The sequence below is a fragment of the Schistosoma haematobium genome, chromosome 7 (genome assembly GCF_000699445.3).
Source record: "Schistosoma haematobium chromosome 7, whole genome shotgun sequence".
In the NCBI taxonomy this organism is placed as follows: domain Eukaryota; kingdom Metazoa; phylum Platyhelminthes; class Trematoda; order Strigeidida; family Schistosomatidae; genus Schistosoma; species Schistosoma haematobium.
The window spans coordinates 7,704,674-7,718,958 of record NC_067202.1 but is presented as its reverse complement, the minus strand read 5'-3'; the positions used below and the strand labels follow the sequence as shown (position 1 = coordinate 7,718,958).

Sequence of the window (14,285 nt, the reverse complement as noted above, 5' to 3'; positions counted from 1 at the left end):
GTCTACTCAAGTTCTTTTTTACATTAGACTACTAGAAAATGGTTTATAAACCCCTGAGTCCGACTAAAGCTGAAACTCCTAATCACTAAATGACAATTTCATTGTTTAAACTTAACGTACTGGCTTTGATTTTAAATGGAAATGTTGTAAATTTTTCATCCTAACAATACCATTAGCCTTGGGAAAGTTAAAAAAGATACAGAAAGAGACGGAGTTAAGGTTCTGTTTTGTAAAAAGAACTGAAAGCGTGATGAGAAATAGAATCTTATTATATTTTCGAGTATAAATGTCCGCCAGTGGATAATTTAAACGTTTAAAGCTATCAGTCTGTCGAAATGTATTAAACGTAACCAGGAGTGTATTTATGTAGTTTAAAATTCAACGGATGAGCCTTTTTCGAATTCAGTTCGTTAGCGAGTTGAAAAGTGTTCATGAATATTTTGTGCTAGCCTTCGGTAGACTTTTGTAGCTTCTTAACAGAGATGGACGTCAGTAAGAAATATAAAAAATAGTTTTTCATTACAAATTGATCTCCATAGTTGTCAGCATTGTACAAGGAAGTAGGTATCACGAATGTCATTCGATGATTGTCACGCTATATTACTAATTGATTGAAGTTAAAGTTGCACCGTGAAACATCAAACCACAAATTCTTGTGTCCAAAACATTCACTTTTGGTCAGTTCCAAGGTATCCTGTGATCCGTAATTATCAACAGCATCCCAATTGAGATCAGTCTGTAAAGAATACGGCCTACAAATTAAACACATCTCCAAAGATCCCTTTAACTAAAATAGTTTTTCATTATATATGGAGAAATGATAATGTTATTTTACTCAGAATGTAGAGAAACGCTTTGTGATCAAGTATCACCTTCTATCGGTAAAATCGTATTCCCTATATTAACCCAATTTACAGTTATGTCAGTTAGTCATCTCATTAAAAATGGAAAAATCATTTGTTCCTAATTTTTTGTGAGTGTCATCGATACGTATGGATGGGATACTAAGTAACCACATTTTAAATCTGTCTATCATTCTAATTACGTCCAAGTAATAATTTGGATTGTTTTATAGGTCATTGGGTCTCCAATAACTTGTAATAATGAATCAATAAGTGGCTTAAAACTTGAATCAACAATAACCAGTGATACTTCTAATCAGCCAGCGATACGTTTACCACAATCTATCCATTCGTTACCAAGATCGAACATGAACACTGATAGGTGCTCAAATGTAAGTTATCGTAAATTAACTGTGTTTTTATATCATAATAACAATAAATTTATTTCCATAAAATTAAGATGTTTCAATTTCAGGGTAGTTGCATAGTGATATGACCTTGCCATGATGTGCTTGGATCAATAACATTGTTCCTCGCTTAAATTAGTGACCAGATGTGTCAGTGAGATAGGGTTCTTCTACTCTCTAACCACCGATTTGTACACTAGAAAGACAAATACAATGTACTATCATCAGATTATTTAAGAAAACTCTTGTGATTATATTCGAGAATTATATGACTACAACACACCATAAATAAGAAATCACAACATGTACTTAACTTGGATGTTTACAGAACAAAAGTGAATAATAGACTTCGTTCGTTCCGTCTCATTCTCTACCATTAAATTTGCCGAACCTTTTTCAACAGACACTCGACTTTTGATTGGTGATATATACTACTTACATCTGTGAATGTCAGTAGTTCACACCACAATATTATCGTTAGCGTTTTTCTGGTTAGCATTTTTTAGCGAGTTAGTTTTCAACGGGATGGGGTCGCTAACCCCATGCCCAACCCTCCTCCTTTACCCGGGCTTGGGACCGGCAGTAACTCTAGAAGAGCTACAGGCGGAGTTACAACAGCGCCCGTGATACTTATCCTTTAAGTTTAACTTAGCTGTAACTGAATGTGTTACAGACTGTTTGTACAAACTCATTTACATTATCTACCGTTTTATTTTGATGATGTTGGTGAGTAATTAGTAGAAAACACAAGTTAAACTTATTTGTAAACATTTTATTCATCACTAAAAGTCGAATGGTTAAATTGATGTTAGATAGAACGTTTTCGTTTTTGATTATACAGTTAATGTTGATAGTCGTTTATTCCTTTAAATAGTTTCAATTGTTCCCTCTTATACTTTTGTAAACTGTGAAGTTTGGTAGACAGTTATACCACACTCATTTACCAACATACTGAATTTACATTGACTTCATCACAAATCATTTGGGGATTTTACATTACTTTTTATTGTATGAATAATTGTTTATGCATCAATTCTACAAGCATCAATTATACATGTCATAGAATGAACGTATAAAACCTTGACTGATTCGTTAGGAGAAATGTTTAAAGGTGAAACCTTATATTTAAATAGTAATTCTAAGCATAGGGTAGTCGAGATTGTTGAGTTTTATTGAAATCATGAACCAATCAAGACTAGACTACCTTTTAAAACCTGGAAGCACTGGACAGCCGTTTCATCCCAGTGCGTATCCATGATGTCGCAAGCAAGAATAGGACCTAGGACCTTCGATTTTAAACTCTAACCCAATAAGTCTAAATTGAACGATGACATTACGCAAAAATCTTTCACTGTTGTCAATGTATAACTTCTTCACATCTGACACAGTTTAGCTTCACCGGTCATAGTTTTACATTTGAACTCTTGAAATTTCCTCTCAAAGCTTATTCACTAGTATGCATATAGTAATTTTTACTATGGAGTTGTAGAGATTATTGAATTTCAATAAAATCTTGAATCGATCGACTGTTAGACCATCATTAATAACCAACTCATACTAAGATGAAACAACAGTTCAGTACTGCCATAAATTTCAATGATAATAGTCTCACACATTGATCAGTTCATGATTTAATCGAAATAATTTAATAACAATCATATATCATCATGTATTTATTTATTCATCATTGATCATAAGTACATTCATTCTGTTCACAATCTAAATAGAAATAAACAACCAAACTTTTGAAATTAATCATTAACCTTCAAAAAGTGCTTGAAATATTCAATATCCATTCTGGTTAGGATTCAATTTTTTTGAACAGTAAATTACAATTATTGGTATTGATGAATTTTCTATTAAGAATTAGAATTTATCATTACAATTGAGTTAAACAGGCAGATTATTACCGAACTAAGTGAACTGAATAAACAATATAGTTAATTGATTCTACTATATGGGGCAGAAACCTGGAGAACTACGAAAGTTATCAACCAGAAAATACAGGTGTTTATTAACAGTTGTCTACGTAAAATACTTCGGATCCGTTGGCCGGACACTATTAGCAACAAACTACTGTGGGAGAGAACAAAGCAGATCCCAGCGGAGGAAGAAATTAGGAAGAAGCGCTGGAAGTGGATAGGACACACATTCAGAAAAGCACTTGACTGTGTCACAAGACAAGCCTTCACATGAAATATTTAACGCCAAAGGAGGAGAGAGAGACCAAAGAACACATTACTCCGGGAAATAAAGATAGACGTGAGAAAAATGAACAAGAATTGGATGGAACTAGAAAAGAAGGTCCATGACGGAGTGGGTTGGAGAATGCTGGTCGGTAGCCTATGCTCCATTGGGAGTAACAGGCGTTCCTCCTCCTTCTCTATATTTAATTGAAGATTGTTTGAATGGAATTTGTATGATTACTGTAACTAACAGCTGGGATTGTTGTGTAACAGAATCAATTTCAATTTCACAGGCGCATTTATACTTTGTATCTTATCTGACAATTCATCTTCTAATTTTTGAATTCATTTCTTCTTTTCTATCATAGATCTTTTCTAATACTAAGGTGATAATTGAAGGTACTAGACAAGAAACTCTGATATCTAGGTTTCATATTATTTGGCTCTTTTCTGAAAGGTGTGTTTGTAATCTTGAGGGAATTGATGGTTCTTGACGGATTTGACTCAGTGTCATCCAGTTCTACCATCAGAGACGTTAGCATTGACATCTTGCAGGACAAAGATAAATTTACAATTGACTAATCACTGAATAGTGGCTGATTTCGTGTTTATCCCGTCCTTCTTAATGCTGATCGAATCATATGGGTCAATTTACAGCGTTACGGTTCAAATTGAATCGGCTGTGCGGCATCAATTTGATCAAGATTACAAGTACATCTTGTTAGCGAGTATCAAACAATAGCATGAAACCTAGATTCATAATTTTCTGTCGATTACCTACAGACGCCATCTAAAATTTCAACATGGTGCAAGGTATGCTAAGTCACTTATAGTAGCGGCCACGTTGCAATGTGACTGATAGGAGCTGGTCATCACGAAGACCTAACATACATAATAACAGTGATCGCTACTCAGTGATCAATCAATTGTATCTGCCGATGCTGTTACAGCTTCTATTACTCTAGGACTCATAAAACAACTTACAATTATTAAGTTATTATTATTTATTATTATATCTTGATTGTTTATTTTTTGCTTATATTACAGAATCAATATCTACCCTTAACATTATTGAATCAATCAACATTGAATGATTATTCCCATACACTAATCAATCCAGTCAATCAGTTGTATAAGCCTAATGATAATATTGTTTCTTCTAGTCTGTCTAATTCAGACTACATTGATACATTATTAATTAATTTGGATAAAACACATGATCATAGTATTCTCAGTCAATGGAGTTCATCATCTAATATGCACAAGCCGTTAGTACCGTTAAAAAAATGTAAGTCATAGCAACATATGATGTTTTGTAGTTACTTCTCATTATGAAGTGATATTATTTGGAGGGCTAATAAAACACTCAGAGAACAGCGAACAACAGTGTATCTTCTCCACTTTGTAGTTTGTGAGTAATGTTCAATCATAGTTCCACATGAGTGGATTGAACTCCCATCCTTAGTGCTTTGTAGCTAGCATACTATATATTTCAGTCTTTGAATAGAAACTCTCAGAACTTCTACAACAGAAGTAGACTTTAATTGTTTGCGAATTTCTTTGATTGAAAAGCGTTTATTAAAAGAATATCAATGTATTGAGGGAGTGAATGATTCCAGTATATTTACTGTTACTGCTCACTGTAATTCTGATATCTTCTACACGATAACTTGGGCACAAGAGAAAAGACAGAAAGCATTCACAGAACATTTTACTCCATGGTTAATTTATGCAAAGAATATTGAAATTATTTATAGTATTTCAGACGGCCTTGAGCTCCTGGAAGCTTCTGGGACCATAATAATCATAGCAACAGAATAGGTAATCATCCAGTCGAAAACGTGACATATAATGTTTCTCTTTCTGGATGCTTCTGGGAAGCGTCCATTCAACTCTTATTAGACAAAATTTTTCCCGGCATTTTCATGGCCCTTCTGGACTTTTTCGAGGAATGCTTCAGATTTATCCAACGAACTGCATAACGGCTGGATAACTTAATAGATGTTTCAATGTTTTTTAACTTCTACACAATGTCGAATATACGACCTTTTTCCACATCTAGCTTAGTACAGGGTGGTATTGTGGAGTTTTTACTATATCTACCATTTTCATATACAAAGTCCATTTATTAACTTGAAAAACATTGAAAACAACGATATATGTAGGATAATATGTAAGATTACAGACTACAGCATGAAACTGACAAGCTTATTTTCAAAACTTTTAAACTATTTTGTGGATGACACCTCGTTTACTGATGGGGTCATTCGCTATACAATCTTATCGCATTTAACATGTGGTCTTACAAAACTTTGCCTGATATTTTATTTCGTTAGGTTCTCATCAGCTGCTTACAACCTAAATTATTTGAAATTCAAATTATTACAGATATTGACATCTTTATACATAAGAGTGTGATTAAGGATCAATACATGTGTATGATGATGTAGCAAGCAAAGATTCAGATAGAGTTAATGAGCTCATAAAATGTTTGATTCGAATAAATAAATAAAGTTAGAGAGGGAAGTTCTGGAACATTGAAATAGTGATTAGAACAATAAATAAGAACTTTCGTCTAAATTTGAATGAATAGTTTCACAATATTTGGGCGCCGAGTTAATTTGAGACATTAAAAAGAAGAATATATTTGTAAAATCTCAGCGAATGATTAGAACTCATGAAAATAGATTAATGGTAATAAAGAAAATATGAATTGAAATCAATCAGTTATATATGATGTAATTTATATTTCAGAAAGAGTTGGAATAATGACGTAATAAATAAATAAATAGGAGCAAATTAATAGAAAGAGTGGGGTTATTGTTACCAGGGTAAGGAAAGATTTATTACTGTCTCTTTTTGTATACATAGATCTGGTTTTAAACGTTTGATTGCTAACGCTTCAGCGAATTTCAAAAGGTTCGAGTTTGATTGTTTGTTAATCACCTTGAAGGACTTCAGTATATCAGCTTTATGTCCTGTATCAAGGAGATGTCTTGCGATAGCACTGTTGAATGAGTTCAATCCATTTAATCTTAAACTTTTAGGAATATGTTCTTTGAATCGGACGTAGGCTCTCCTTTCTGTTCTACCAATGTAACTGCTTTGGCAGGTACATGTAAATTTGTATACACAGTTGGTGGTAACATGAAAGGGATACCTGTCGACCTTTGATTGTGTCAAAGAACATGTTGTTTTGGACAGGACAATCAATTTCGCTGCAGGATAGGTTCTTGTCAGTGCAGCTTTTAGTCTCATATTGATTGATCCTGTGACATCGTCACCTTTGAATTGAAGTTTAATAAAAATAGGCTTTTTATTTGCTGTAATTTCTTTCGGTTTTTATCTTCACATTTGCCGTATTTCTCAATAAATTTCCGTGGGTATCCGTTATTCTTTAAACATTTTTTAACATTCATAACTTCCTCTTCTAGAGTATCGGAAGTACATATTCTTTCTGTTCTGTAAAACAGTGTTTTGACCAGTGCCTTTTGTAACTGATTGGACAAAAGCTATTGAAATTAAGATAACTACCATTCCATGTGTCTTTCTTATAAACTGAACGTTGAACTGTACCATCTTTTCTTCTTTTCATCGCAATATCGAGAAAATGGAACTTGTTTTCTTTTTCATGTTCCATAGTGAAATGGATATTCGGATGTGCTTCGTTGAAAAACTCTAGCAGATTTATTGCTTGTTGTTTATTATTACATACGATGAAGGTATCATCAACATACCTCGAATAATACGTCATTTCATCAATCGCTCGTTTGAGTTTGGTTCTTTCGAGGTTAGCCATGAAAATATCTGCTAGGACAGGACCTAACGGACTTCCCATCGCTACACCATCGGTTTGTTTGTATATGATATCGTTGAACTGGAACTGAACATCTTTTGTACAAATGAGTAATAGTCGTTTGAATTCTGGTACTGGTAGAGGTAGGATGTCAGAATGTTGACAAATTATGTCTATGGTCTCAAGAAGTGGTATTTTTGTAAACAAAGATGTTACATCAAAAGAAACCATAAACTTACCAGCAATATTTATGTGATTCATGCTGTCAGCAAATACAAATGAATCCTTTAGTGTATAGGTGGCTAGTCGTTGACGCACTGGTTCTAACTTATCTGCCAACCATCGTGCAACTTTGTGGTATGGTGAATTGATCATTGACAAGATAGGTCTAAGAGGATAACCTTGTTTATGTATTTTCGGTAATCCATACATGTGGGGCAAACGAGACCCACGAGGTCGTAGATTATTGTAAGTAGAGTTATCGATCATCTTCTTTTTCAGAAGATCTCTGAGTACTTTGGTGATTCTTTTCTCAATGGAATCAGTTAAGTCTTTGTTACTTTTCTCTAACTTGAATCTCATATGGTCGTTCAAGATGGACTTCATCTTAAAAACATAATCTGTTTTGTTCATTAGAACAACACTTGAGCCTTTGTCTGACCGTAATATCATTATATCGTCATTTCGTTTAATATTTCGTAATGCTGTTTGGTGGTCTTTGGATAAAAGCTTAGACTGTGGTGCGGGTGAAACAAGATATTGGTTTGCAATATCGACTAGTTTAGATTTAAACCAGCCTTTCTTTTCTTCACTAACTGGGTGCAACTCTTTAATTTGATCAAATAAATTCCCAAATTGAGTTTCTGTGTCGATTCTGTCGGCATGTGTTTTGGGGATATGAAATTTAAATCCAAGTGACAAGGCTTCTGTTTCTATTTGATTTAACTTCATTGTTGATAGATTATAGAGAAACTTTTCGGGGTTTTCCGGAAAGCCAAAACATATTTGTTCCTTTGACAGAGTCTTTGACAAAGTTACGTGGAAATTCTTGCATATTTTGCTTTGCAGATCTTGTATAAAGTTGATAAATTTTATGCGACATACGATACTTAGATTGTTGATTAATTCATCAAAGGCATTAGTTTCTGCCCTCAAACGTTCAATCAGTAACTTGGTTGATTCAATGTGAGATTTTGTGATGCGTCGAAGATTTTTAAGAGAAGGCGGAAGTTTAAATGAGCGTAAAGACTTTAAGAACTGACGTGGGAAACGGCATGACTTGAGACATTCATCAAAAAACTTTAGTCGAGTTATTTCTCTTGATATTCTGCAGCGTATTGTCACCAGACGATTCAGTGACTTGAATGACTGTGCAGGGAGACGCATTTTGAGAAATTTCATACACATAGTTCCCTTTATTATCTTAAATAGAGCAAGAACAAAGATTGGTGCAGAATAATACGAACTCATTTTATTTCGTTAGGTTCTCATCAGCTGCTTACAACCTAAATTATTTGAAATTCAAATTATTACAGATATTGACATCTTTATACATAAGAGTGTGATTAAGGATCAATACATGTGTATGATGATGTAGCAAGCAAAGATTCAGATAGAGTTAATGAGCTCATAAAATGTTTGATTCGAATAAATAAATAAAGTTAGAGAGGGAAGTTCTGGAACATTGAAATAGTGATTAGAACAATAAATAAGAACTTTCGTCTAAATTTGAACGAATAGTTTCACAATATTTGGGCGGTCAGACAAAGGCTCAAGTGTTATTCTAATGAACAAAACAGATTATGTTTTTAAGATGAAGTCCATCTTGAACGACCATATGAGATTCAAGTTAGAGAAAAGTAACAAAGACTTAACTGATTCCATTGAGAAAAGAATCACCAAAGTACTCAGAGATCTTCTGAAAAAGAAGATGATCGATAACTCTACTTACAATAATCTACGACCTCGTGGGTCTCGTTTGCCCCACATGTATGGATTACCGAAAATACATAAACAAGGTTATCCTCTTAGACCTATCTTGTCAATGATCAATTCACCATACCACAAAGTTGCACGATGGTTGGCAGATAAGTTAGAACCAGTGCGTCAACGACTAGCCACCTATACACTAAAGGATTCATTTGTATTTGCTGACAGCATGAATCACATAAATATTGCTGGTAAGTTTATGGTTTCTTTTGATGTAACATCTTTGTTTACAAAAATACCACTTCTTGAGACCATAGACATAATTTGTCAACATTCTGACATCCTACCTCTACCAGTACCAGAATTCAAACGACTATTACTCATTTGTACAAAAGATGTTCAGTTCCAGTTCAACGATATCATATACAAACAAACCGATGGTGTAGCGATGGGAAGTCCGTTAGGTCCTGTCCTAGCAGATATTTTCATGGCTAACCTCGAAAGAACCAAACTCAAACGAGCGATTGATGAAATGACGTATTATTCGAGGTATGTTGATGATACCTTCATCGTATGTAATAATAAACAACAAGCAATAAATCTGCTAGAGTTTTTCAACGAAGCACATCCGAATATCCATTTCACTATGGAACATGAAAAAGAAAACAAGTTCCATTTTCTCGATATTGCGATGAAAAGAAGAAAAGATGGTACAGTTCAACGTTCAGTTTATAAGAAAGACACATGGAATGGTAGTTATCTTAATTTCAATAGCTTTTGTCCAATCAGTTACAAAAGGCACTGGTCAAAACACTGTTTTACAGAACAGAAAGAATATGTACTTCCGATACTCTAGAAGAGGAAGTTATGAATGTTAAAAAATGTTTAAAGAATAACGGATACCCACTGAAATTTATTGAGAAATACGGCAAATGTGAAGATAAAAAACCGAAAGAAATTACAGCAAATAAAAAGCCTATTTTTATTAAACTTCAATTCAAAGGTGACGATGTCACAGGATCAATCAATATGAGACTAAAAGCTGCACTGACAAGAACCTATCCTGCAGCGAAATTGATTGTCCTGTCCAAAACAACATGTTCTTTGACACAATCAAAGGTCGACAGGTATCCCTTTCATGTTACCACCAACTGTGTATACAAATTTACATGTACCTGCCAAAGCAGTTACATTGGTAGAACAGAAAGGAGAGCCTACGTCCGATTCAAAGAACATATTCCTAAAAGTTTAAGATTAAATGGATTGAACTCATTCAACAGTGCTATCGCAAGACATCTCCTTGATACAGGACATAAAGCTGATATACTGAAGTCCTTCAAGGTGATTAACAAACAATCAAACTCGAACCTTTTGAAATTCGCTGAAGCGTTAGCAATCAAACGTTTAAAACCAGATCTATGTATACAAAAAGAGACAGTAATAAATCTTTCCTTACCCTGGTAACAATAACCCCACTCTTTCTATTAATTTGCTCCTATTTATTTATTTATTACGTCATTATTCCAACTCTTTCTGAAATATAAATTACATCATATATAACTGATTGATTTCAATTCATATTTTCTTTATTACCATTAATCTATTTTCATGAGTTCTAATCATTCGCTGAGATTTTACAAATATATTCTTCTTTTTAATGTCTCAAATTAACTCGGCGCCCAAATATTGTGAAACTATTCATTCAAATTTAGACGAAAGTTCTTATTTATTGTTCTAATCACTATTTCAATGTTCCAGAACTTCCCCTCTCTAACTTTATTTATTTATTCGAATCAAACATTTTATGAGCTCATTAACTCTATCTGAATCTTTGCTTGCTACATCATCATACACATGTATTGATCCTTAATCACACTCTTATGTATAAAGATGTCAATATCTGTAATAATTTGAATTTCAAATAATTTAGGTTGTAAGCAGCTGATGAGAACCTAACGAAATAAAATGAGTTCGTATTATTCTGCACCAATCTTTGTTCTTGCTCTATTTAAGATAATAAAGGGAACTATGTGTATGAAATTTGCCTGATATGTTAAATTTTCATCAGTGGACAACCAGGAGCAATCCTCTAGTTATTGAATTTAAAACTTTTAGCTTTATTTGTAAGTTATTTTTATATTAACGAAGGATCGCGAATTAGTTAACAGCTCTGAATTCTTGTCAATTAAATTTCATTTAGTATCATATCCAAAATGTCATCAAACTTCAAAGGATGATAATATTTTACAAGTAAATGAACTACCAAATGAAGATGAATCAAATTTCCTCAAAAAACTGATTGAACAAGATATTCAAGATTGGATCAAACGTTTCCCAGAATTGAATTCGATGTTTTCAATAGAAAATGAGAGAAATGAAGAAATGTATGTTGTACTCTTTTGTAACAAAAATATTTTAACTATATATAGGGGGTTAGACAACATTATGAATTGATCTAAAAGGTTAAGAGCTCGCATCGAAACTTAAAAGAATTGAGTTTTTTCCCCGGTAGGGTTGTGGATATATACTGCTGATGTGTCTTACCTGTTCAGTGCTTGTCAATTTTCTTCATTGTCTTTACAAAGTACCTAGATCTATGACTTTAAAACTTATTAGAAATACAGTTGTAATTGAGGTGGGGTTTTAAAATTTTTGTAAGCAGAATTTGGTACATATTAGTTTGCAATGTAATTAATTGATTTATTAAATCCTTATGGACTACAAATCATTCATTACAACTGGTTATTGTGTTTCACAATGTTTTAAGAATTGCACTATTGTTAGATTTATTGTAGTATGATCCGTTACGTGGATATTATTTTGTTACAATATTCAGACTATCGGACACATTTATATAATGCGATGAGAAGGCGAAGGTTATAAGAGTTATGTGATCTAGTTACGTAATACACTTCGAACAATCTGAATATACATATACTTGTTAAGAACAATGTAAAAAACTATGTGAAATTCACCACCCTGGATAATAAAATAATATTACCAGGATAGATTAAAGGCAAGAACAAGTTGGTTTCTAACATATGAGGCAAGTTTTAGTTTCTGCATAGTCAAGGTTTCAATAAACCATAATATATACCCTTGGACACTCTTGTTTAACACTACGAAAGCTGTTTTGATATAAAACATATGACCTGTCTCAAATGAATGTTCTACAGTGGAGGAAGATACTTGTCTATGATTGTTGAAGTTCATTTATTTTTGTAACCATTTAGGTACGTGCTTAGTAACCCTAATTAAAGATCACGATTGCTCCTCCCTATGCTTGTGTTTCAAAATATACATGTAAATTGGTAGACATGGCGAGATGTGACACAATCGTTTCCATACTGTTTGGAATTTTGGTGAAACATAGATGATGATTTTTCGATAGTAATGAGTTAAGCTGAATAAAATGTCTTACTGATAGCTGATTTAAGTCTTTGTCTCAACATGAGACAATTCAAGTCACCTCTGAACGCTAGAATAATATAGATCTGTTTTTGATTGCCAAAAATATGGTAGGTCTCGTCATATTGTTGCCAACGGTTTATAAACTTCTATGAATAACTTCTGTTCATCAATGTTTCTGTTACGAGTTTTATGTCTCCCTCTATAGTATCGCTAGTGTAATACGACTGGTCCAGTTGTAAAAACTTGATCAGACAAGTATAAAAGTTTGCGTTGAATAAGAATAACGATTATAGAAGTATGTAAAGGCATTTATTTCGTGGATTTTTGCTAGTTGCTTACAACCTAGAAAATAGTATTAGTTATTTTTAAAACAAAAAGGTGCACATACTTCATACCAGAGAATATAAATCGTATTCCTGTTGAGTATTTGTTGTATTGTCATCCATAATGGTAAAATGTCTTTGAATCCTTATAACACATTAACTATGTTTCCATATTACTGAAGTTTGCCCAAACTATTTATTTGGACATCAGCATCATCACCACCGTATATGCTATAATAGATCAATTAAATGCATTTTAATGTCAAACTAAATAAAGCATAGATGGAAGATGGTTAACAGTGGAATCTAGGATGCACGTTTCTTCCTATTTGGAACTCGTCAATTGAATGTAACTGCATCCCAAAGTAGATGTACACTCCAGGACTCGAATCCAATACCGTTAACTTCAAACGCCATCATGTTATCCACTTAGCTACTGAGTCCAAATAGCCACTAGCTTGTGGATTAGGGTGAAGTTCGATTCATTGTTGTATTGGTTATTTGACACTTCCTAATGATGTTTAGGACCGCAATTAATCAAGATGCAAGTAAATCCAGATAACAAGTCTCAAATAGAACGAAATACGCGTCCTGGATCCTACTGCTAGCCACCATCCATCTCTCCTAGTAACGCTTGTAATTCAGCGCAATATCGTGTCACTCCGCACAGTATGTACATGTGCCAAGAGAAACTGATCAATTGCAGTCGTAAAAATCAATGAGAAGATTCAAACAACCAATACAATAATGAAAGTATGAATGTTTAAATAAGTGTTTTTATCACTGTTTAGTCATAGAATTAACACTTATTGAATACCATTATTCACCACATTTTGATTTATTGCATTTTAGAACATCTACATTAGATGACAGGAATCAAAACAATCCACTATTGAATTTGAACAACGCACCAATCGAAGAGTCAAAGAAATATCAGAATGAAATTTTATCAGTGTGTAGATTCAAATTCTAAAATGATGAATAATCTAAATAAATAAATTTAGATGTACAAAAGGAGTATATAATACTTCACTAAATGTATAAATATATACGTCAGTAAGAGGTTATAGAGGTTGTTGACTTGCATTGAATCATAGGACCGATCAAAGTTATACTATCATTGATACCTGAAAGCACTAGGCATCTGTTTTCTCCCTATTATGCGACACTTAGAACTGCTCATCCATGACTCCGCATACGGCAATCGGACTCAGAAATTTCAGTCTCGTGCGCGAACACTTAATCTCTAGATCACTGAGTCGCTATTTAACGGTATTAGTGTCTAACTATATATATATTGCACAAAGTGATGCAATTCAAATAAGGGCGAAATAATTACAAGAATGGCGTAATAAACTGACGATTATGTCACCATGGTAAGGAAAGTGTTG

The 14,285-nt window shown here is 33.4% G+C and overlaps 1 protein-coding gene across 1 annotated transcript; it reads left to right on the top strand.

The window, feature by feature from the left end:
• The first annotated feature begins 11,090 nt into the window (after positions 1 to 11,090).
• Positions 11,091 to 13,957, top strand: MS3_00009527 (uncharacterized protein). Its single transcript, XM_051217907.1, has 3 exons — positions 11,091 to 11,283; positions 11,322 to 11,544; positions 13,747 to 13,957. The coding sequence occupies exons 1-3, from the start codon at positions 11,211 to 11,213 to the stop codon at positions 13,865 to 13,867; spliced, it is 417 nt and encodes a 138-aa protein (XP_051064340.1). The 5' UTR covers positions 11,091 to 11,210; the 3' UTR covers positions 13,868 to 13,957.
• The last annotated feature ends 328 nt before the right edge of the window (positions 13,958 to 14,285 follow it).

Bases quoted from the DNA above. Each gene is read 5' to 3' on its own strand.
- MS3_00009527 (XM_051217907.1), top strand. From the start codon at position 11,211: ATGTTAAATTTTCATCAGTGGACAACCAGGAGCAATCCTCTAGTTATT. The intron at 11,284-11,321 runs GTAAGTTATTTT...ATCGCGAATTAG, and splicing joins TAAAACTTTTAGCTTTATTT to TTAACAGCTCTGAATTCTTG. The intron at 11,545-13,746 runs GTATGTTGTACT...ATTGCATTTTAG, and splicing joins AATGAGAGAAATGAAGAAAT to AACATCTACATTAGATGACA.